General features: G+C 41.4%; 1 protein-coding gene across 1 annotated transcript in view; it reads left to right on the plus strand.

The window, feature by feature from the left end:
* Nucleotides 1-1,906: 1,906 nt before the first annotated feature.
* The window catches only part of FAM149A (family with sequence similarity 149 member A), a 78,135-nt gene continuing 54,161 nt past the window's right edge, over nucleotides 1,907-25,880 (plus strand). Inside the window, exon 1 of the mRNA XM_048848038.2 lies at nucleotides 1,907-2,472. Coding sequence (XP_048703995.1) covers nucleotides 1,979-2,472 — 494 coding nt within the window. The 5' untranslated portion in view covers nucleotides 1,907-1,978. The remainder of the gene's footprint in view (nucleotides 2,473-25,880) is intronic.

Genomic DNA, 25,880 nt, shown 5'->3' on the forward strand with positions numbered 1-25,880 from the left:
TGCTTCTTTTTCCATAGAGTTTCTCTCTCGTTTCATATTTTCTTTCTATTTGGCTGCTGAAAGTCTTGTGCAGGCTCATCTCTTGTCTTGACTACTGTACCCTTTTTGACCTCTCTCTTTGGTCCAATCCTAAATGAATCCTCTGAATGGTATTTGTATTACTAATTCTTATTGTCAGTAAGATTATTATGATTATTTGTGTAATAATAACCTGTTTGTAATATTTCCCTCCATACCTACACTTTATTCAGATATGTACATTTTCAAAATGTCTCTTTTGCTGAAAATTAACTGAAGAACATTAAGATAGATCAATTGCAGTTTGATTTCCTGTAATCAATCATAATGTATTTATACACATAGACTACGTAGCCTCACAAAGGAGACTCTCTGATGAGTAAACTCTAACAATCTAAATGATCATCTCACTAAATACTTTAATGATTTATTCTGTAAAAAAAGGTAGACTTTATGCACAAGCAACAGTATTAAACCAGTGTGTGGGTGCGCACACTCAAAATGGAAGACAATTTTCATAATTTTAGTTTGTGATACCCCTTGAGAGGCACCAATCAATAGTGAAACACTTGACCGGACCCTGGTCTGACCAAGCTGTGGTTGACACAAAATGAGGGGTGATGGGCAAAAGTGGCTTCCAGATACCTTTGTGGCCCCAGATCTTGGGGCAAACTGCTCTAACTTATGTTGCCTACAGGTCTTAAGGGGAACATTCCAACAGCCTAGAATCTCCAAGCCATAGTGACTTGCAATCTGCACTAGCTTCAGCTTCAAACAGTAGTCTTCAGGTGCCCTACCCTATAAAGCACACTGCCATAATCCAAACTGAAACTATGGCAAGGATAACTGTGGTTGTGAGCTCTGCATCTTATGGGAAAAGTTGCAATGTCTCCACCAAGCAAAAATGCAAAACTGCACTCTTCATTATTGTTATCCAAAGATCCATGAACAACTGAGAAGCCATTTAGACTTCTAAATCCCACTCTTGCAACTTTTAGCTTGCAGATGGATCTCTGTGCCTGTGCAGAGCCTCATTATGCAGTTATCCACCCAAGTGTTGGAGTTGCAGTATCAGGACCCTGGTTTGCAAACCTTGCTAATGGGAAGTGGTGTTCTACCTTAATCAAAGGGGGAAAAATTACTTCTGCTGTTTCCCCCAGTCCCTCCCACCTAACCCAACAACATCACTGGATTTAGCAGGATTGAGCCTAGGCATCCAGCTTTCATCCATTCTTCTCAGGAGTGATTTGTCACTTGGCCAGAAAAAGTTAACACCTTTTTACCACAAACCCTTGTTTGACAGACTCACCTAAGAGCTGATTTGGCTGGGATTGTAGCTTTAAGAACTACGTTCCTCATTCCAAACAGAGTACATTATTTAAAACCAAAAGCCTTTTCAGACACATGCTTTGTTTGCTATGCAAAAAGTATCCCATTTTCTTTTGCACGTTCCCCTTCCCCACCTCCCACAGAGCTCTTGCTTTGACCAGCCAGGAATTGTTCCAATGGGGTTCAGCTCCAGCAGCCTGTTTTTGTCCAGCCCAGATGATCTATAATTTGGACAGGTCTGTTTCTTCAGCAACACGTTCCCTGTTAAGGGCTATGCCGGGTGGAGCTGCGCGTGATGCTCACTGTCAATTTCCACGCACGGCCCAGGCCCCGGAGCTGCAGTCAAGCGCCCAATTACCGCAGCTCCTGGGTTTTTGTTTAGCTTAGCAACCCCCGCCCCCTCCCCTCCCCTCCCCTCGGGCACCTGCGGCAACCTGCCAGCCCGGAGCCCCTAACAGCGAGCGCGGCCCGCGCCGCTGGCCAGTGACAGGGGGACACTCCGCCCTGGCCCCGGGGTTGGCTTCGGCTGGCTGGAGGCTCAGCCCCCTCCCCGCCTGGCGGGCGCTGCCCGCTCCGCGCTCTGCTCTCGCTGTGCGTGGGGCTGCGAGCGGCTGCGGCCGGGCGCGCAGCCATGAAGGTGGCGGTGTTGGACCTGGGCACCATCTTCGCCAGGCTCTTCAAGCCCTCCGCGGCTCCAGCCCCGGGCCCCGCCGCCTCCTGCTCCCCCGTGCCCGGGGCGGCTCCCGGCTGCCCTGCCGCGTCCAGGGCGCCGCCTCCCCCGTCCCCCCTCCACCCCCGGCCCGCCCCGTCCTTCCCCCGCGCTCCCTTGCCCAGCTCCCTGCCCGCCAGCCCCCGGCCGCTCCCTCCACTAGCGGGGGGCTCCCCGGCTGCCGCCGCCGCGGCGCTCCCAGGGCAGGCGGCTCCCGGTGGCGGGGCTGGGGCGGCGTACCCGGGCGGAGGCTCCCCGCGCCAGGCAGCGGCTCCCGCGGACAGAGAGCCCGGCGCCTGGTCAGCCCTCGGCGCCAAGCCGCTGCTCTTCGTCACCCTGCCCGACATCGGCGAGGAGGGGGTGGCCGAGAGCGACCCGGAGGGCGGAGCCTGCGCCCCCAGCGCCGCCGACCCAGCGTGAGTGGGGAAACTGGGGGCGGGAGGCGACTGTGTCTGGGTCCGAAATGGCGCAGGATTTCCCCCTGCCCAGGGGGTGGGGGGCCGCTGGGAGAGCCTGGCTCTTTGGACGAGGAAAGGCTCAGCTCTGTGTTTGGGGGGGTAGGGTAAGGGGGGGGGGTGTTATCCTCCCTTAAAAGTATGGAGCTTGCGTCCTGCCCACCTAATGGGTAACCGCCCCAATCATGCAGCGAGCCCCCGGGGTGCCCAAAGCGCTAATGAACTTTCCCCTCTGGGAAGGACCCATGGTTGGGGGAAAAGGTTTAAAATGCTCCTGTGCACAGCTGTGCCCCTGGGGACAGGGGCCTGGATTCTGCACTGGGTTACGCAGGTGTAATAAATCCAGAGCAACTCTACCACCGTCAACAAGGTGACTGGATTTATGTTAAGGTAGCTGAGATCCGATTCTGTCCTCCCAAGACTTGTAATAATCTCCTAAATGGAGTTTCACCTATTTCCTTTTATCCTGGTAGGGTAAAATCATTCTGTTAGAATTAGAAATGGGGCTCAGCAGAGAAACCAACTAAGGCAAAGGAGAGGGTAAAAGGGCCTGACAGCTCAAATGAGGAGGTGTTGCTTAGGATTATTTGTACACTTGTGCTCATTGTAAAAGGCTGCTTCAACATGCCTGCTGTGTGTTGAAGTACACATTTGAATTATGTTCATAATGTAAAGAGTTACTTTAAAACAGATTGGAAACTTTCTTTAAATCTGAATTTTCCCGGCATTGAGTCTCAAAATGCTTAACTTCGATTATAGTTAAAGAGAACTACACATATCCAGCCACTTAAATGTGGATTTTGTGTGATTCTACTGGGGGATGTTCTGCTTACAAAAAGTTGTACCACATTAAAAAACAGGGCAGTTTCTCAGCTGATGTAAAGCAGCATAGCTCCAACAACATCAAGTGTAGGTAAGCCTATTTACCAGCTAATTACCTTGTCTAAAGTTTTAAAAGGAAAAATACATTCTAAAATTATAAAGTTATGGATATTATATTATACCCACATCATGCTTCAGTTGTGGCTAAAGTTAGCACAGTTATGATCAGAGAAAAACAAATATTTGGTAATGCCCTAGTGAGAACATATTTTAATTGGGGTATTTAAAAACAGCTTTGTGTTGCAAAATGTGTGTCTGGATTTCTTTTAGTCCTTAATATAAAATTAATATGTGAAATCTACTATTATTTTGATGTGAAAATCATGTTGGACAAAGCTGTAACATTGATTGCTGAGGTCACTTATGATTTCAATTTTCTTGACTTTCTCAGCATAAACACTGAATATACATCAATGTGATACTAAATTAATATTCATAACTTATTGTAATGAAATATAGGATGGGAGCATGTGAAGGAGGAGAATGTGCAGTGTTCTAAACATAAAGTTACTTGAACTTTGTGAGGAAAACAGGAATTCTGGAGGTGCAGAAAGTCACACTGGTAGAAAAGGAAGAAGAGTGTTTGAGGATAATAGGGTTATAAATAATAGCCAACATGGATTTGTCAAGAATAAATCATGCCAAAGCTATCTATTTTCCTTCTTTGACAAGGTTACTGGCCTAATGGATGGGGGAAGATGTAAACGTGATATATCTTGATTTTAGTAAGCTTTTTGGGGCAGTCCCACATGACATTCTCATAAGCAAAACTATGGAAATGTGGTCTAGGTGAAATTATAAGGCTGGTGCTCAATTGATTGAAAGACCAGGAGTACTTGTGGCACCTTAGAGACTAACCAGTACTCCTTTTCTTTTTGCGAATACAGACTAACATGGCTGTTACTCTGCAACCTGATTGAAAGACTGTACACCAAGAGTAGTTATCAAGGTTTCCTGTCAGATGAGGGGGGTGCATCTAGGAGGTCCTGCAAGGGTCTGTCCTGGGTCTGGTAATATTCAATATTCCATTAATGAAAACGTGCATAATGAAATGGAGAGGAGTTGTTGTCGTCTTTTATTCCTGTCTGTCAGCTCAAAAGCAACGATGGGGCTGATTGAAGGCCATGGACAAGGGGGATCCAGTGGACATAGTGTACTTAGATTTCCAGAAAGCCTTTGACAAGGTCCCTCACCAAAGGCTCTTATGTAAATTAAGCTGTCGTGGGATAAGAGGGAAGATCCTTTCATGGATTGAGAGCCGGTTAAAAGACAGGGAACAAAGGGTAGGAATAAATGGTAAATTTTCAGAATGGAGAGGGGTAACTAGTGGAGTTCCCCAAGGGTCAGTCCTAGGACCAATCCTGTTCAACTTATTCATAAATGATCTGAGAAAGGGGTAAATAGTGAAGTTGCAAAGTTTGCAGATGATACTAAACTGCTCAAGATAGTTAAGACCAAAGCAGACTGTGAAGAACATCAAAAAGATCTCACAAAGCTAAGTGATTAGGCAACAAAATGGCAAATGAAATTTCATGTGGATAAATGTAAAGTAAGGCACATTGGAAAAAGTAACCCCAACTATACATACAATATGATGGGGGTTAATTTAGCTACAACAAATCAGGAGAAAGATCTTGGAGTCATCATGGATAGTTCTCCGAAGAAGTCCACGCAGTGTGCAGCAGCAGTCAAAAAAGCAAACGGGATGTTAGGAGTCATTAAAAAAGGGATAGAGAATAAGACGGAGAATATCTTATTGCCCTTATATAAATCCATGGTACGCCCACATCTTGAATACTGTGTAGAGATGTGGTCCCCTCATCTCAAAAAAGATATACTGGCATTAGAAAAGGTTCAGAAAAGGGCAACTAAAATGAAAAGGGGTTTGGAACGGGTCCCATATGAAGAGAGATTAAAGAGGATAGGACTTTTCATCTTGGAAAAGAGGAGACTAAGGGGGAATATGATAGAGGTATATAAAATCATGAGTGGTGTGGAGAAAGTGAATAAGGAAAAGTTATTAACTTGTTCCAGTAATATAAGAACTAGGGGCCACTAAATGAAATTAATGGGCAGCAGGTTTAAAACAAATAAAAGGAAGTTCTTCTTCACACAGCGCACAGTCAACCTGTGGAATTCCTTGCCTGAGGAGGTTGTGAAGGCTAGGACTATAACAGGGTTTAAAAGAGAGCTGGGTAAATTAATGGAGGTTAAGTCCATTAATAGCTATTAGCCAGGATGGGTAAGGAATGGTGTCCCTAGCCTCTGTTTGTCAGAGCGTGGAGATGGATGGCAGGAGAGAGATCACTGATCACTACCTGTTAGGTTCACTCCCTCTGGGGCACCTGGTATTGGCCACTGTCGGTAGACAGGATACTGGGCTGGATGAACCTTTGGTCTGACCCAGTATGGCCCTTCTTATGTCCACTACTCTGTATTGTACCAGCTTCACAGCTTTGTTCATCTTGAAATCTTTTTGTTCTATGCCATTCTTCATCATGTCTATCCAACACATCCTTGGTCTTCCTCTTATTCCCAGGTCTTTGCACTCTGGTATGTATTTCCATGTATGGTATACTTTTCAGCTGCATTCTTGACACATTTCCAAACCACCACAGTTGTCTTTTTTGAATTTTCTGTAATAGCATTATTTCTTGCTCTAGCCGTTTTCTTATCTCTTCATCTTTTTGTTTTCTGCAGTTTTGGAACTGTCAGTATTAGCCTGAGCAAGTTTATTTCTGCAGTCAAAATCTTTCATTGTCAGAAATACTCGTACTTCCGCATTCTGACCCATAGTGCATTATTGGCATGATAGTTGTCTGGTATATGTTGAGTTTTGTTTTTATTGAAATGTTTTTAACCTTACAGATCTTGCATAGTTTTGCGAATACAGTCGTGGCCAGTCTGATTTTTCTTTGTATATCGTCTTCATAATTCCCGTTCTTTGATAGTAGTCCTCCAAGGTATGCAAATTTTTCCACTTCTTCTAGTCCTTTGTCTCTGAATTTGATCTTTACCTCTTGTTTTCCAACTGCCATAATTTTTGTGTTCTCCATGCTGATGTTCAATATGAATTTTCTGCTTTTATCATCAACCTTGTCAGTTATTCTCTGTAAATCCTCCTTGCTCAGTACCATGAGGTCAATATCCTCTGCAAATCTAAGGTTATGCATTGTCGTTCTACATATTAACATGACTCGTCCCATTTCATCTGTCAGTGCTACAGCTATTACTGCTTCCAGAACCAAGCTGAACAAATCTTGTGATACCATTCATCCTTTTGTCGCTTCTCCAGTGATCCTGAACCATTTCATCAGCTTCTTGTCTAATCTCACTGCACTCATCAACTTGCTGTAGATGTTTTCTATCAGCTTGATCCATTTTTCAGAGATGACATACATTCTTATAACTTGCCATGAGAATGGAGTGAAGAGTATGATTGTAAAATTTGTGGATGACACCAAGTTGAGGGAGTTTGCTAGCACCTTGAGGACAGGATTAGAATTCAAAACTACCTTGACAAATTGGAAAATTGATCTGAAGTCAACAATATGAAAGGCAATAAACGCAAGTTCAAAATACTACGCTTAGGAAGAAAAAAAACAAATACACAGCTACAAAGTGGGGATAGCTGGCGAGATGGAAGTACTGCTGAAAAGGATCTGGGGGTTATAGTGGATGACAAATTGAATATGAGTGAGCAATGTGGTGCAGTTGCAAAAACGGCAAAAATCATTCTGGGTTGTATTAACGGGATTGTCATATGTAAGATGCAGGAGGAAGTTGTCCTGCTCTACTTTGCACTGGTAAGGCCTCAGCTGGAGTACTGTGTCCAGTTTTGGGTGCTACACTCTAAGAAAGATGTGGACAAATTGTGGAATCCAGTGGAGAACAACAAAAGGTTGTTGATAAAAGGTTCAGAAAGCATGACCTATGAAGAAAACTTAAAAACCTCGGCATGTTTAATCTTGAAAAAAGAAGATTGAGCAGGGCCTGATAAATCTTGCAGTGTGTTAAAGGGCTGTTATGAAGAGGTTCAGTTGTTCTACATGTCTGCTAAAAGTAGGACAAGAAATAATGGGCTTAATCTACAGGAAAGAGATTTAGGTTAGGTATTAGCAAAACATTTCTAATTGTAAGAATAGTTAAGCTCTGGAATAGACTTCCAAGGGAGGTTGTGGAATCCCTGTCATTGGAGGTTTTTAACAACAGGTTAGACAAAGGTCAGAATATATTTTGTCCTGTCTTAGTGCAGGAGAATGGACTAGCTGACCTCTTGAGGTCCCTTCCAGCTCTACATTTCTATGATTCTGTGATTTTTGGGAACTGTTTTGGATAAGAGAGCTGAAGGCTACAGTAGTTAAGAAGAGAGCAAGAGGGTATGGGCTAGTATGTTGGCAGTAATCATAAAAGAAGTGACAAAGTTTGGTATTGTAGAGGAAGAAACAAAAGGACTTGTAAGGGCCTAGATAGAAGGGGAGGGGAGGATGTTGAAGATGACTTCATAGGAGTTGATGATGACTTATGGTTATGACTTGGTAATAACATATAGTGGTACTATCAACAGAAATGGAGAAAGGGGTAGAGGAAAAGATTTAGGAGTGAAGATAAATCAGTTTGATTCATTGAGTTGAAGTTCTGGGGAGAGATCTGGGGGAAGTGTTGGAGAGAGGCAGAGGCAGGAGTATAAGATGGGAGGTCAAGAAAGGAGAAGTAGATTTGGGAGTCATGAGCATAAAGACAGTGGCTGAAGTCAAGGGAATGAATGAGATCACATAGTTGAACAGAGTGTAGTATGAAAAAAGAAGGGACAGTGGATGGATCCTGTAGGACTCGGACCGAGTGTGCTGTAGGGGCGCTTTGCTGGTATATGTATATACACATATATACACAGATCTACCCCGCTTTAAAATGGGAGAAGATTTAAATATACTAGGGAACTTATGGTATGCGGCAGCAGGATCTGCAAGGACAGATAGAATGTGGCAGGCCAGTGCCAGGTAGATTTACACTCCAGCTTGTTGCAAACTAAATGTTCCTATAGACATGCCCTGGCAAAAGTGCAGTTTTGCTAGTGTAACTGCATCTGTAGTATGGGATTTTTGTCGGCATAGCTGTCTGTCAGAGATCATTCCTCACCCAGTCCTGACCAGCGTAGCTATGCTGGCAAAAGTTTGTAGAGTAGACTGGGCTCAAACAGATGTGGAGGAAAAGATGGAGCCACCAAAAGAGACATTGAAAGAACAAGTTGTAAGGTAAGAGGAGGAGGAGGAAAGTCCTGAGTTGAGAAAGAAGAGGTTATGAAAAAAAAGCAAAAGAATTAGAGTCAAAAGCAGCAGAAAGATCAATGAGAATGAGTCTTACACTTCAAACTTTTTCTTTTTTTTAAAAGGAAATTAGAGAGGACTTGGGACCTAAGTGCCAAATGCCTGAAACAAGATTAAAGCTACTCTTAGTTGGAATAGCCTGTGCTCTGTATTATACAGTTATACGACTAGCTGTGTGTTAGAAAATTTCCTCTGGCATAACTCCTGAAATTCCTGTTCATAATGGTTGTGTTTCGGCTTGTGAGCCCACACGAATGCTGTTGCTGTAACAGAAGGCTGTAGTCTGATTACCATGTGTTGCAAAACTTGGTCATTACATGAACAAAAAGAGGCCTTGTTGAGAGAATAGACTTGGTGTCCATCCAAAATTATGAACATGTACCACAGCATTGTAATTTAATTTATCATGGTATTTGTGATATTTCCCTTTTAAAGTAGAAAATATCACGTAGGTCATAGAAAGGTGCCTATCTGTAATGTGGAAAGTCCATTTGGCAAATACTTAGGGTTTACACTTCACATGCTGCCTTGTGCTTTTTGCTTTGTTACAGTGGGATGCCTCTGAAGTTAATGTTGTTTCTGGGAACCTTTTATTTGATATGCATTTATGCAGGGATGGAGTAGTAATATCAGTGTTTAGAACTGTATTACAGTAGACACGTGACTGACTATCCATCCTTTAAGATAAGAAGTAAACAATATTGCTTATTGCCAGCTAACCAGCAATAAGTTTTAACAGCAGCACCCTGTCATGTGGGTGACATGATCTTAATGGTACTATTTTAATCCAGCTAGCAGTTTCTGCTTATCTAAAACATTGGATGAACAATAAAGTCTCCATTGCTATATTTTCTGTGATCTGATTCTCTCTCTCTCTCTTTTTTTCTTTTTTCGGCCTTGTGATTCACATTTGATTATTAGTTGATGTGATTTTTATCAGTGATGCTACATTTTTGGGGGGTGAAAAGCACTGTCCACACCAGTTACTAAGCCTAACTAATTTAAAGCTTTAATAAGAAATTTTTAGGATAATATATTACCATCTTAATCAAGCATAAAACATAAGTGAAGTAGAGAGAGCAGGGATAGGATAATGTGGCACAGGTAAGCCACTTGTCATCATAAAGATGGTCTGTCATAAATATAAAGGGAAGGGTAAACACCTTTAAATCCCTCCTGGCCAGAGGAAAAACCCTTTCACCTGTAAAGGGTTAAGAAGCTATGATAACCTCGCTGGCACCTGACCAAAATGACCAATGAGGAGACAAGATACTTTCAAAGCTGGAGTGGAGGAGAAACAAAGGTTCTCTCTGTCTGTGTGTTGCCTTTGCCGGGATCAGAGCAGGAATGCAGGTCAGAAGTCCTGTAAAGAGTTAGTAAGCAATCTAGTTAGATATGCGTTAGATTCTGTTTTGTTTAAATGGCTGATAAAATAAGTTGCGTTGAATGGAATGTATATTCCTGTTTTTGTGTCTTTTTGTAATTTAAGGTTTTGCATAGAGGGATTCTCTATGTTTTGAATCTGATGACCCTGTAAAGTATTTACCATCCTGATTTTACAGAGGTGATTCTTTTACTTCAATTAAAATTCTTTTTTTAAGAACCTGATTGCTTTTTCATTGTTCTTCAGATCCAAGGGTTTGGGTCTGTGTTCACCTATGCAAATTGGTGAGGATTTTTATCAAACCTTCCCCAGGAAAGGGGGTGTAGGGTTTGGGAGGAAAGACGTTTCCAAGCGGGCTCCTTCCTTGTTATATATTTGTTAAATGCTTGGTGGTGGCAGCAATAAAGTCCAAGGGCAAAAGGTAAAATAGTTTGTACCTTGGGGAAGTTTAAAAATAAGCTTAGGGGTCATGCAGGTCCCCACATCTGTACCCTATAGTTCAGAGTGGGGAAGGAACCTTGACATGGTCCGATCTGGATTGCTCCATCCGCCTCCCCATTAAACACACACATTCTTTATACCTTGTCTTGTAACATTACATAGGTGCAATTTATTAAAACTACCTCATCTGTAAATATTTCATTCTAAATATATTTTCTAATGCATTTTTACTTATTCTGCTAATGCTCAAATTTTTAGCTTTTTATCTTTTTTAACTCATTGCTTTCATTTATTCAATATTTCTTACAACAGTTGTCTTATTGTTACTTACGTGCTTCTTGTGGCCTTGGAGTTGCTGACTAGTTTTGTCCAGTCAGTGTTTATCCTCGCTAGACATTCTTCCTTGCATCTGGCTAATACATTACACATTGTCTATTTCACTTTGCCCTGTTGTCTATATAGACTAAGAATCCACTGTAGAAAAGACACAAACTAACTTTCTGCTTTTTTTAAATTCAATCTTTGAAAGCTGTGTCAATAAGATACACAGCAAAAAAAGTTTTTACATTTTCTTATAACAGTGTACATTTATTTCTTTACACTTTAATGACGTTGTCAGTTTTGTGTCTCTTTCAAAAATTAGATTTTTCAAATTGTTATGTATTTATCAAAATTCAAATCCAGTGTTTTGGGCACTATGCAATGCAGAAAATCTGATCAGCACTATACACACAAGACTTACAACTAATTATCCTTTTATTGGATTGTACTAATTAACCTGAACATAATCTTCTCTTTGAAAAGTTGAAAAAAGTATCATCCATCTGTTTAAAAAATAGGAACAGAAAGTAACACATATATTGAATTATTACACAGATTATAACCAAATATAATTATGAAGACATTTAGTATCTCAGAACTTTTGGTAGGGCCTTTTTTCATTTTATGTATGTATGTCCTTACTATGGTGGGGTCCTGATCCTTCCCGGAGGCCTCTAGATGCTACCATAATGCAAATAATAATTAAAGACTTGCTGTTTGCTTTTTAGATGCTCAAGGGTTACACTAAAAGAAAAAAACAGGGAAGGATTTGTGGCCCTTAAATGAGCAGTTTATTAGGTAAGTTTACTAACCACACAGGACTTGATTCAATTAGTGTCTGATTCAGTGGTCATTGAAGCCAGTTGAAATACTCTCATTGACTTCAGTGACTTTGGCTCAGGATCTTAGGTCCTGCTGAATTGGGGCCTTTGATATTAATAGCACCTGTAAACAAAAGATTTCCTGAATTACCCCTTGGAGCTAGAAATAAATTATGGAAAAACACTAGAACATATATGAATAAACCCTAAAAATAAAAGACTTTGCTAATTTATCAACTAAATGAATAGTTTAAAATCTACCTGGCATAATTTAAGCCAAGGATTTGCGAAACGCCAGCAGAAACAGTCAGGCTAAGCTTCTTATTCATCACTAACAAGTGTAATATCTATACAAAGTAAAACTAAGCTCTATTGAGGCAAAGCAAAAATAAATGTAAGCCTTCCAAATGGTAGATATTACTGAAGCTCCTATTAAAAAGTTAAAATATATCCACAAACACAGATAAATGTAGAGGAGACATATAAAAATGCATATTATCAAAATGCCAAAATCATATGCTCCGTAGCTTTCATAATCCAAATGCACTTCTAAGTGTATATGTCAGTGCAGAATACATCTACATAAAAAGCAAAACAAAAATAACCCATAAGATGTTCTCCTTTCTCTACTTTCCCCTTGTTACAGGGTGGACATTTTTTGGTTTGGAGGAAACACAGTTGGACTTAGACTTAGCTGAGAAAGTGAGCTGTACATTTTGATCTGAACACTGTTTAGTGTGTACTTGGTATGTTCTTCAGCAAACTTTGGATCTGATGGACCTAAATGAAATTTGGATAATGGGTTTGCCTGTATTTTAATAGAAAATAGATGTAAAAACATTTCTCATCTGAAATAAAAAAAAACCATCAAAATTAACTTCTGCAGTTGAGTACTAAAGCCAACTGTATTTAATACTGCAAACTAAAATAATTCAGCTTAGATATTTAAATTATTTATAATACAAGTTAGAATAATTAAGGTGTTTAACTAATTGTTTCTTTTTATTAAATGTTTCCCATAAAACAAACAGTATTGGTAATATAGTTTAAAAACTGCAGAGGACTGGGGACATTTTTATCTTTCAGTGTTTCTTATCATGATGTAAAATGTTAATTTGAAAAACAGATACATTAAATGTCCACAAACACTTATTGAGCAAACAGTTTGTTTCATTAGCAGATATCTGTTCCAACCCCCCCCCCCCCAAACAACAGTTTTGGACTTTGAACTGAAGTGTTTGGTTTAAAAATATGAAAGAGAATCAAATCACAAATATTTGGGATCTTTTTCAATCTTTTATATAATGCAGTGGAAATAGTGCACTAGCCATTTACTTTTTGTGAATAAAGTTCAAATCAATGTTTAGATCACTGCCCTCTCCTCTTTCTAATTCTGCCTCAAGACCCAGTTCTGCTGTGATGCCTGTGAGAAATTGGACAACCAATGCTGATTATACAGTAATTGGAGATAGGTAGTGTCAAGGTTCCTTCCCCACTCTGAACTCTAGGGTACAGATGTGAGGACCTGCATGAAAACCTCCTAAGCTTACTTTTACCAGCTTAGGTTAAACTTCCCCAAGGTACAAACTATTTTACCTTTTGCCCTTGGACTTTATCGCTGCCACCACTAAAAGTCTAACAGATATATAATTGGGAAAGAGCCTGTTTGGAAATGTCTTTCCCCCAAAAATCCTCCCAACCCTTACACCCCCTTTCCTGGGGAAGGCTTGATAAAAATCCTCACCAATTTGCATAGGTGAACACAGACCCAAATCCTTGGATCTTAAGAACAATGAAAAAGCAATCAGATTCTTAAAAGAAGAATTTTAATAGAAGTAAAAAGAATCACCTCTGTAAAATCAGGATGGTAAATACCTTACATAGTAATTAGATTCAAAACACAGAGTATCCTTCTAGGCAAAACCTTTTAAGTTACAAAAAGACACAAAAACAGGAACCTACATTCCATTCAGCACAGCTTATTTTCTCAGCCATTTAAAGGAATCAGAATCTAACACATATCTAGCTAGATTACTTACTAAGTTCTAAGACTCCATTCCTGTTCTGTCCCCGGCAAAAGCATCACACAGACAGAAACTTTGTTTCTCCCTCCCCCCAGCTTTTGAAAGTATCTTGTCTTCTCATTGGTCATTTTGGTTAGGTGTCAGCGAGGTTATCCTAGCTTCTTAACCCTTTACAGGTGAAAGGGTTTTTCCTCTGGCCAGGAGGGATTTTAAAGCTGTTTACCCTTCCCTTTATATTTATGACAGGTAGTTAACGTAGTTATTTATTCGAAGCAAAACAACACAGATGATTTGGAACCTATAAGTTGTGCAATAGCTGACTGGGTGGTGGTGGTTGGGGCTCCCTTGAGTCCCCACCAGATCCCAATTCGGATTGTTTATGATATCCATCTGCTGTTTGTACCACAAAGGAGTTTTCCAAACAAAATAAACACAAACAAAAGAGAGAACTTTTCTCTCTCTCCCTTAAGAGAGAAGGGAATCAGAGTAAAAGAAAAGAAAGGCAAAGGTGGTTTGTCTCTTAGTCTTTTTTTGGGGTCACCCCTCTGGGGCTTGGTTTATCAGCAGGTATAGTGTCTATAATTAGGGTCTGTCTCCTGCCCCTCCTCCTGTGGGGCACCCTGCTTTATAGCTGATCCATGTAGGTTCAGGGGTGGTAACGCCTGCAACTGTCTTTCTGTTGGCTTATCTGTCTCTGTGTTCAGTAGTCTCAGAGATACAGCAGTCTTCCTCCTGTTCACCAAGCCTTCCTGTAGCAGGTTTTCCCTTTGTAAGCTCCTCTTCCAGGCATAGCAAGCCTTACAGGTGTGCCTAGTAATGCTGAAGGAGCACAGAAGAGCTTGTTAGTCTTTGCTATACTAGAGTGGGGGTGTGCCCCGTCACACTAACATACATAACTGTATGGTTCTATCTTTATAAGTCATCCTCCCTGCCCACTTCCCTTCCTTTTTTGTTACATTGTGTCTTCAGAATAATTTGAAAGCTCTTTGGGGCATTGACTGTGCTCTCTGTACGTTTATACAGGACCTGACTCCTAGTTGTGTTACTGCAATACAAATAACAATAATGGTTAGAAATGAGTGTAGTGGTCTTATCCTCATCTCCATTTGTTCACATCACAAAAGCTCAGATAATTGTGTGAGTGCATGACTTGCACTCTGCTCAAAAAAGTACAGGACTGGCGTAACAGGGTTGTTGTAGGTGTGAATTGAGGTTCATTGGCAGAGTTGTCTGAGGAAGGCTATGCAGTGCCTGCGTACATCATGCCTGAATCAGGTCAATGCTGTGTGTCTAATTTCATGAATACTAAATGTATCCTTTTGTTTTTTCTTTTTTGAGTAAGAAAAATAAAGCAGAATATAATGCAATCTGAATTTGTTTTCCTAGTGAAAAGTAGAGGATGTAATCTATTAGACAAATTAAAAGATTGATCTGATTATTGTTAGTTAATTGTTGAAGAGAAATTGCTGCCTATCTTACAAGGGCTGATCAGTAAACACTTTAAAATGTACTTTCTGTCATTTAAAGTTGGTTGCATATTCTTGCTAAGATCCAAGATAGACATGCACTACAAAATGCTTACTTCCTTTTATTAGACCATGCCCTTCAGAGTTCAGACCCCTCTATTTGGTATAATTTTTGTTCTTTTGTGTATTTTTAATTGCAAATCAAATATTTTATTCATACCCAAAAGCCATGTAGTGAACATGTATTGTCTGTTTTAAAAAGAAAAAAACATACCAAGAAGATGAAGAAGAAGGAATAAGATATGGCACTTGGAGAAGGAAAGTCTATACCTCTACATTAGCATTTTTTTAATTAGATGATTCCACTTAAGCTGTTAGAAGCACCCAAATTAAATATTGATAACTATAGTCCTCCTTACCTTGAGTTCAGATTTAAGTTGGTCTAAATTATAAAGTATATATTTTTTCGCTTAGTATTTAAGCAGATGAGGTAGCTCATCCAAACATAAAATCCTTTTCCATTCGTTTTTTTTTAAATGTTAAAATGTGATCTTTTAAAAAAACATTTATGGAAAAGTAATCATTCAAATAAATAAGTGTTCATGTTCTACTTCATCACCGTTTTCTTCAATTACTTTAGCATGATTGCATCCTCAATAAATTGAAGTACCAAAAAGACCCACAATCTGGAATTCAGTTTTCCCTATTGTAGGCTGAATATTGAATATGCCAATCACTCAAATTCTTTCAATTACATAATAATCAGTGAACAGCCTGAAGCACTGGAGGAGGTGTCAACTGCTGCTGTGGTCAAAAAGGATTCCATCCTTCCATCCCCACTGCCTCATTGGCTAGGTATATAATGAATTCCTCTCCAACAGGGCCCAAGAATGCTAATATGCAATTGTTAGTCTCCCCGCACCCCCACCACCAAAAAAACCTCCTAACCCCAAAACAAACAAAAACAAAGCACCCTCCCCTGCAGAGTTCTGTAAAATCTATCCTGCTCTGCACTATTCAATATGAAATCATTTGGAAATGAGATGCCATAGACTCCACCACCATCAGCAGTACATTGGTGACACCCAACTGTATACGACCTCTTCCAGAGTTGTAACCAGTGCCATTTTAAGAATGAAAAAATGCCTAGAGGAGATCAGTGTATAGATGAAGAACAGCTGGCTCAAACTTAAAGTGGACAAGACTGGAGTGATATTGGTTGGAAGAGGGAAATACTTTGAAGAACTTATTGAGTCACAGCCAATATCTATCTCTCAAAAGCATCTGCCCCCATTTGTCAAAGTGGTACTAATCTCTGGAGGTCCTGTTTAACTGTGCACTTAACTTTTAATATGTCAGAATTTAGAAGATCAAGTTCCATCCATGATGTCATCCTCCACCTCCAGTTTGGTCCTCTGAGTCTTGGCTTCAGCATTCAAAATCAATGGTCACATCGAAAAAGGGGGCATAAGTGTCTTGCGGAAGGTGACAGAGTGAGATGGAAACAGAATCCTAATCCCTTGAGTCCCCTTCTCCTTTTCCAATTGCTAGACAATTAACATATATCTTTTTCACTCTGTGTAGTATCCTATACATAACATTATAGTGTCACTTAAAAATATTGTAACTAGAAGAAAGCTTTAAAATAATTTGTGGTGCATTGGCAGGATATTTTTGGATTTGGGATTGAGTGAAAATATATCAGTAACAAAATATTTAGTGCTAAATCCTAATTAACACAACACCTCTGAAATCAATGAGAACTCTTCTTTTAACTTGCCTGGGACTAGGATTTGCTCCTATATAACTGTTCTTTGGATAGTGCTCTTAATGAAAAGAACGTTTGGTCCCCAGGGCTAGCTGCCCGGGGCCAACCGAGCAGCGGCCAGTTTGGCTGGTCCCGGGGCCACTCCAGCAGCCACTGGTGCAGCTGGCTGCGGGGCTGCTTCAGCAGCAGCCAGCGTGGCTGTCCCTAGAACCACCTGATTAGCTGGCCCCGGAGCCAGCTGCTTGGGCAGCCCTGGGGTCAGCCACACTGGCTGCCGCAGAAGCCATGGAGGTTGCAACAAGTCTCGGAATTTGTGAGTTCCGTGACAAACACAGAACCCTATTTATAAACAATTAAGAAGATGGTGTTATATGCAAGTTCATACATTTTTCCAAAGGTTCAGGGGCCAATTTTGACTCCTACCCCAATATGCTACTCCACTAGTTTATAGGGGCTGTGGAGGAGTCACATCAGGCCAGAGAAGAATTTCCCTGACACAGAAGCAGATTATGGCACCTTGTAGCCCCTGACATGTGGAGTGTGCTGGGAGCCGAACCAGGACAGGAAGGGTTATATACATAGTGCCAGCCACTGGCATTTCTAAGGCTGTAGCTCAGCCCATACATAGCCATGGGGAGGCTGCTGTAAATGAGAAGGTTGCTGCTGTAATTTGTGTTGCGCGGCTCTGGAGTCAGCCACAGTGGACCCCGCAGAAGTCAGAGGCCAGACTCTGGGCACTGGAAAACAAGCTTAATGCCATGTTTCCTTCTTTTCCCCCCTGGACTGTGCCTTCTGAACCTCTTAAAATATGTCTGCACTGCGCACCACTGGCAGCTGTGTGTAGGATATGTGTGTAGCAACACACTGCAGTGAAAAGCAAGCTATGCCCACGTGGCATTAATTGTGTGTGTCAATGAAAGGCTCTGGTGGTGGGGCAGCGGTGGAGAAAGGTTCTGGCATCGCCTGTGGTGGGGAAAGGCTCTGGCAGTGGGACACTACACAGCTAAAAATAGCAATGTAGACAGGAGAGACACCGCTTGAGTGTGTAGAGAGCCATGTAGGGTACATACCCACAGGGGTGTCTTTATTCGCATAAGCAGTGCCTCACCATCTACATGGGTATTTATACCTGTGCTCGGAAGTGTGCAATGTATGTACTTAAACGCCACCATAAAGAGGGTGTAATGTAGAGGTACCTTCAGGAAGGGCAGCACAGAACCTGTCCCTTGTTGGATTGGGAGGACTGTGTTCCATTTATCTTCATATAATTTCTCTGGTATTTCAAAATGAGGGCATGAGTGTATAATTTATTCCTTCTCTGTACAGAAAAAAGACAGGATTAGATGAATTTCCAGAAGATGGTGTGTTGTGTGTGTATTGGTATACATAGGCTGTAGGGAGCGAGGGAAAGTGCTTCACAGCATTTTGAATATTGTGGCTAAGAACTATAGCAAACTTTAAATCCTTCTAATAAACAGTCCTTTTTCATACTTTCTTGGCTCCTAATTTTGTTTCAGATCATATCATTTTATTTTATTTTTTAGCAATAATACTTACACAGCCTTAAGAATGGTATTTCTATTCAATTCTCCTCTGCCTCTTGTATTCTTTTGTGCCAGCAAGCTGATTACAAAACAATACTATATAACTGGGTAGGTGATCTCACTTGAACTACTGATATCAAAAAGTTTGCAAATGCTTGAGGGGAGTGGCCAATATCTTATGGTTTCAAAACCCCTATCCAGTTTGTGACGTAGGATATTTTTAAATTTTAACCTCTTCTCTTTTACTTTTAAAGGTGACTTTTGTTTACAGTAGCCAAAAAAGTTTTTTTGTTTTTTGCTGGGGAGGTTTGCAAAATAAATAAATAAATAAAACAAAAACAAACAAAAAAAAACCCAGGTAAAAATTATTCACAACTTTAGTTCACAGTAATGGTTTTCCTCATTGCCAATCCCAAAAATAATGGTTTTCCTCATTGCCAGTTCAGCATCTTCTCCTTGGGAAGGGGCTTGTGGACATAAAAGGGAATAGAAAGTGAATTTCAATTTGTGCAGTATAAGACTGATCATCCCATGGACAAATGTGGTTTCTCCTACTCTACTGAATGATCATGAACTTTGGCCCAAAACGTCCATTTTAGAGAATTTGCACCAAACCTTTAGACAACTGAAGGGGCTTTAGCTAGTACATGTGTGGTTTCTAGGCACTCCATGTGTAACCCACACACCTTGTGGGTGTGGTGTTCTATCCTGTCGAGTGGCATCGAGACCACTGAGAGAGAGATAAAATGAGTCTGCTCTAGAGCCTTAGCTAACAGGCAGTTGGCTTTTAGCTCATGTGGTAGAGGCTCATGCACTTAAGCTCCAGAGGTCCCCGGTTTGATTCTGCCCGCTGATGAGGGGTCTGTCGGCTTTACACATGTACAGAAAGTGACCACATGATTTGGGATCCTGCCTAAGATCTGTAAATCAAGCTAAATTCACACATCAGTAACAAATTTGTGTAATTTAGCACTTAGTTAACAATTATGTTGATGATGCATGAGCCATAAGAGGATCCAGGTTAATTCCCATAGCTGGATGAACATCATAGTGTTAACGAGTAAAAAATAACTTTTTCTCACTAAAGTACAATAAACAGATACAGTATGACTTATAATAAAAGGATCTGTTGGAAGGGAGATATTTTGCTGCTATAACTAAAATTTAAATAGAAAAAATACCACTACAGTGTGCAGCTGATGGCAGCATCCAGGGCCTGTCCTGACAGAAGTAACAAAGAGTTCTCTTTGCCTTGCTATGGAAATTGACTCTGAAACTGAAGAATTACAGCTCAGACAAGCCAGAGTGAATTTGGAAGGAAGCCCATTGCTGGATTCAGAGGAACAGCCGTGTTAGTCTGTATTCGCAAAAAGAAAAGGAGTACTTGTGGCACCTTAGAGACTAACCAATTTATTTGAGCATGAGCTTTCGTGAGCTACAGCTCACTTCATCAGATGTTTACCGTGGAAACTGCAGCAGACTTTATATACACACAGAGAGGTATATTCTCTGTGTGTATATAAAGTCTGCTGCAGTTTCCACGGTAAACATCTGATGAAGTGAGCTGTAGCTCACGAAAGCTCATGCTCAAATAAATTGGTTAGTCTCTAAGGTGCCACAAGTACTCCTTTTCTCATTGCTGGATTGTCTGTGAAACATACTGCCATTAGGGAAGGAAAGTTTTATACTGCTAGTTTGCATGTTTGTTTCAAATTATTTTTTTTACTTCTTGATGGTGTCTGTATCACGTGTTGCTATTATTTTCTGCATATATTGGCCACAAATACCTTGTCTCTGCTTTTTCATATTTAAAATCTTTGGGCCTCCAATATTTGCTCCTTTTTACCAATAATTAAGGTTTTTCTTCTGATCAAGATGGAATGCTGGTAAAACCCTGTGCTCATCACATGGCCACATTCCCCTACTTCTGGAAGGAAGAAATACAGGGTGCTTCTGTTGGATGACCACACATATTTTTTCAGTCAGGCTTCTGTCTGTTGTGGAATTTTGCCATGGAAAGGGAGCATTTGTTGCTGTGGTTGCAATTTATGGATGGGGGGGGGGGAAAGTTACTTTGTGAAAAATATATTCCCGCAATCTGATTAAATGATTCTCATATCCTAGAATAAGATGTAGCAAAATTTCACCTCATTATTGTATTGAGCTCATCACCATGGTATCTGAGCACTTTACAAGCTAATATATCTGGTACGTGTAAAAAACAAAAACAAATTCTCCCTCACTATAGTGGGTTTTTATTTTAATTGTGGGAAAGCTATACTCACGAGTAAAAAAGTTTTACGTTTTGACTTTCCCTTGTTTCCTCATTCAGTATTTAGGTAGTGTATTTTCGATTGTTTCATCTGATAGCCTATTCTGAAAAGCAGTAATATACTTGTATTTATGACCTTGATATGGCAGAGTACAGTACAGAGTATATAGTCCTTCTAGTGTCTGAAGTAGTTTGTTGGTAATAGCAGGGTTACAAAATTCAGTTCAAAGATATTATAAGAAGGGCATTATGAAGATATACGTTATTTATTTGGCTGAAAATATACTGCAGTGAGGTGAACTATATGAGTATCATGCAAATAGCTGATATAGTGGAATGTATTTATTTACTACTGGTAATACTACTCTTGAAATTCTCCATTCACCAGAAACAAGCATTGTACAATTTGTCAGCTTTCACATGTAAAGACTGAACACTTGGTCATTTTGTAAAAATAAAATAATACTGTCTCTTGATTTGGTTGATGCGGGTTAAGACTTTGATTAATAATGTGAGCTTTGTTCAGGAAATATTGAACCAGATTATTATAGGTATCTCCACCAGCACCATCCTTAATTAAGGTAGCCTGATACTTCTGTTATATGCAACTGAAAACATGACCTTATAACTCTGCCATACTTTAATTGTTTAGGCTGAAAATTTCCATGCCTTTTGCCAGCCGCAGGCTGTATTTGTCTGGAAAATTTCAGCAAAAATGGTTCAGCCATTTCTGAGAACAATATTAGAAAAAAATATTATTTCTCCCATGTTAAAAATAATGTCTACAATTGTTTTTATTGAGAATCTTTAGTGCGTCCATGCTTTGGAGAAAGGGCTTGAAATTTGGCTGGGAGGTTGGGTTTGTGTCAGAGTTGTGCCTTTTTGAAACAGCATCCAAATGATAAGCCTTTGAAAAATCTCAGTTTGCAAATGCTGAGTGGAGACTTGTGAGAGTTTGCAGCCAAATTCTCAGAAGATTAATCTGTACAGAATTTCACTGAAACCAAGGACTGTAGTTGCTGACCAGGACTTTCCCTGCAATTGCCATTCCTGGAAGCTGTGGTTTTGGGCACTGGACTAGTAAGAAATATATTTGATATGATCTGAAAATTATCCAAGAGTAACAATTTTAATGTGGAACAGAAGAGTTGTTTTTAAAAAAATCAGTAATAGAGGCAAATTTGTAGACTATACAATTCCTTACCAACATGTAGAGTTTGTGGCTTTAGCTTGCTATTCCTAAAAATAAAAAATAATTCCTTAAGTGTTTTTTGTTGCGATAGTAGTGGTGGTATTTTGTTTACATGTCTGGTACTATGGGGACATCTTATCGCAGTTTATCAAAACCTGACTTGGTTACTCAATATGTTTTAAAGGAGACTTTCATTTGAGTGTGAGCCATACTGTAGGTGCACACATCTGCATGTGCATTATTTTATTACTTTCACTTGAATACTCTGGTGATAATGGAGGGACAATGTATGTGCATGCTTGTGCACAAAGTTGCATGTGCACAGAGAAAAGCTAGGTTGGAAATGGGGTTGAAAATCAGGCCATTTACTTACAATGTTTTAAAAACTGTGTGAAGTCAAACTGATTTCTCTTCTGAAAGAGAAATTTGCATTAAAATTCAAATATGGAATGCATATTTATTAATGACTCCTTCACATTTTTGTTTCATTTTTACAAATTTTTAAAAAAGCCTGGAACTATGTTAGGATCAACACTAAATTTTTGCATGAGCTAGATCAAGCTATATGCTGAATGCATCCGATGAAGTGAGCTGTGGCTCACGAAAGCTTATGCTCAAATAAATTTGTTAGTCGCTAAGGTGCCACAAGTCCTCCTTTTCTTTTTGCGAATCCAGACTAACACGGCTGCTACTCTGAAATCTGTCATTCATAATTGAATAACTAAACATCATGTACATTATTCTAATAGAGCTTAAAGTGTTTCTTGTAAAAGCTTATATCTGTAAGCTTTGAGTGGAATCTTATATACAATACTTTGAACAGCACAGCGAAATATCCTGCAATGAACCGGTTTAACTGTTTCCAAGAATATTGTTGTGGTGTTTCCATCCAGATTGAAACCTTCATCGTGAGACACAAGTTAGATATAGCCTTCATGTATATGGTAAATAAGACAAAGAAGCCCATATCAAAGTGTTCTAAAATTTTAATTGTTGAAAAGTATCTGGTTGCATATGTCAAGGCTGAACAAGTTCTAGTTTATTTTATCAGCAGAGCTACAATAACTTGCACTAGTCATTCTCTGGAACATGTTCAACTAACTACCTATGTGATGTAGAAAGAAAACATTAAATAATGCATAAATACTGAGCTGCAGTAAAAACAGGTCATGTGTAGGGTTTGAGAGAATACATGTTTGCAGTTCTGCAGGCAATTAAAAAGTACACCTAGTTTGTGACTGGGAAATGAGTTTTATTAGAGTATGGTTGGAGATACTAGTTGTTCAAAGCCATGGGTTTGCTTTGGCTGCTTAAGCCTTTTTGGTGATGGCACAACCATGCACCAACTCCCAACAGAATATAGCTGGGATTTCATCCCTCTCTCCCTCAAAATAAATACCTGCTGCTCTGGCATCCACTTAGGACAGCTGTGAGAACAATCTGAGTCTTTGTGCTGTGGATTTCTTGGTGTGTGTTAAGCTTCTTGAGCCTTGTAGTGGGGTGGTCACCCCTCCTGCCTGGAAGGGCCTAAAACAGCCCTGGGAGAGGGCTGGGGCAGGGAAAAAGCTGGGCTGACTGGCAGAGCAGCCACAGCTGGGGGCCACGCCCAGAGATGAAAGTAAGCTGGTACGCCTTGGTACGGCGTACCGGCAAGAGCCGGTGCGCCGTACTGGGGCAGCCCAGCTTCCCCAGGGGGCAATTTAAAGGGCGTGGGGCTCCCAGCAGTGGCTGGAACCCCAGGCCCTTTAAATTGCCTCCAGAGCCCTGCTACTGGAGCCCTGGGGTAGCGGCTGCAGGGCTTCAGTGGCTATTTAAAGAGCCCAGGGCTCCCCTGCTTCTGTGGCCCCGGCCCTTTATATAGCTGCCGGAGCCCTGCCGCCGCTGCTATGGGGGCTAATTAAAGGACCGGGGCAGTAAAGCAGGGGAGTCGCGGGCCCTTTAAATAGCCCCTGGAGCCCTGGGGTAGTGAGGGCTCCAGGGGCTATTTAAAGGGTCCAGGGCCCAGCTGCCTCTGCTGCCCCATCCTTTAAATAGCCGCTTGAGCCCCGCCGCTCCCCAGGGCTCTGGCGGCTATTTAAAGGGCCGGGGCAGTAGAAGAGGGGAGCCCTGGGTCCTTTAAATGGCTCCTGGAGCCCCGGGCTGCTGCTGCTACCCCGGTGCAGGGTGGAGCGGGACCACTTACCTTACAGGGTGGGCTGGGGCTGGCTCTGACCCCCTCAACCCTGCCCCTTCCGGGGGCCAGAGCTGGGCCCAGCGTACCGGTAAGTCACTCAACTTACTTTCATCCCTGGCCACACCCCAAACAGACCCCACAGCTGGCCTTTATAAAAGGGCAGTGGGCCACGCACTGAGAGAGTCTCCTCTAGCCGTAGAGGGAGAAGCCCCTGGCTGCTGGGGAGTGTACCTGGGTACCTAAGGTGAAGCAGGCCTGGGGAAGGCCAGAGGAGCTGGGGAGCTCCTGCCTGGAAACCTCCCAGCGTGCAGCCTAGTATAAGGCCAAATAGGTACTGGGGTTGCAGAGGGCAGCCCACGGGTAGGCAGAGGCAGCAGGTCCAACCCCCCCTTTGCCTGTGATGATTGGCTTATATACTGCAGTCTGCCCCAGTGAACGGGGGCTAGATGATGACTGGGCGGTAGCCATATACTGAGGCGAGGTGGGGATAGTGGGTAGGGGTTCCCCTGGGAGGGGGAGGCCCAGATCTGTGGTGGGGTACTGCAGGGGGCAGCACCCCGGGTAAAGGGGCACCGTGGTCCGGGAGGGACACGGGGGGGCCAGCAGCAAGCGGGACACTGGCCTGCAGAGGGCACTCTGGAGGCTTGAAGAGCTAATTTCCAAGGACGACCAGCAGGAGGCACCACAGGGTTGAGTCCTGCCCCGTTACAAGCCTCAACAGATTGCAGCACTGGTTTTTCTCTTGGTTTTTCTGGCAGATTTTCTTCTATGTGCCCTAGGTCCCGCAACCAGTGCTGACCCTGAAATATCTCACTTACTTAAATGGATCCACACTCCAACTCAAAGGTGTCAAGCTTCTGGTTTATACTTTAACTCTTTTGAGGCACCCAGTAGTTGTGAAGCATATATACACGCACACTCTGTATGGTGTAAAACCCTTATTCTCTTTTATACATAATCGTGTAAAGCACAGGATAATACAGATAAAAAATAATGAACATCTCAAAACTGCAAATGTCCCTCACTTTCTAGCTTACCTGTCCCTTGTGAGTCCTTGGGGAACCAACAGGGTCCCAGAGGGCAGATAACCAGGATGTCCCCTCCTCATTCAGTCTGCTGCATGCTAGCTTGCCTCTCTCCCTCATGAAACCCTTTATCCAGCATCTGTGGCCTCGCTTTCTCCTGCCCCATGCTGCTTGTTCTATTTCTCTGTGTGTTCATGTATTTTAAACCCCTTCAGGTCACCCGGCCTCTTTTGTTCTCCTCAGGGTAACTTCCACTGCTCACCTGCTCCCTTCTCTTCAGAGGAATCAGCTAAACAGGTTTTTCGAAGGATGTGGATGCTTTTTTTTTTTTTTTTTTTTGCGTGTAAACTTGTGAGGTCTAAGTACTGTTGTTAACCTTAAGTGTTTCTCTTTGTAACTGTCTGGGATGTACATGCTAAAGGCACTGTCAGCAATGATGGATTCGCATACATATAGGCACTTACAACAGAGCAGTTTTTTTCATAATACAACTTCACAATAGCAGTTAGAATTCATAAGTGGTATAGATATAGCCCCAATTAATCACATATGGGTAAAACTATAAGAAACTGGAGAAGGAGAAAAAATATTTACTACTATCTCTTGCTCTCTATTAAACATCTGTCCACCACAATGGCTATAATATAATACCCAGTTTTCTTTTATTTTTCCCCTTTAACTATCCCTTCCCTTATAGCCTTTCCCAACCATCTATACCTTGGCCATGAA

This window comes from Caretta caretta, chromosome 4, assembly GCF_965140235.1.
Source record: "Caretta caretta isolate rCarCar2 chromosome 4, rCarCar1.hap1, whole genome shotgun sequence".
Lineage (NCBI taxonomy): Eukaryota > Metazoa > Chordata > Testudines > Cheloniidae > Caretta > Caretta caretta.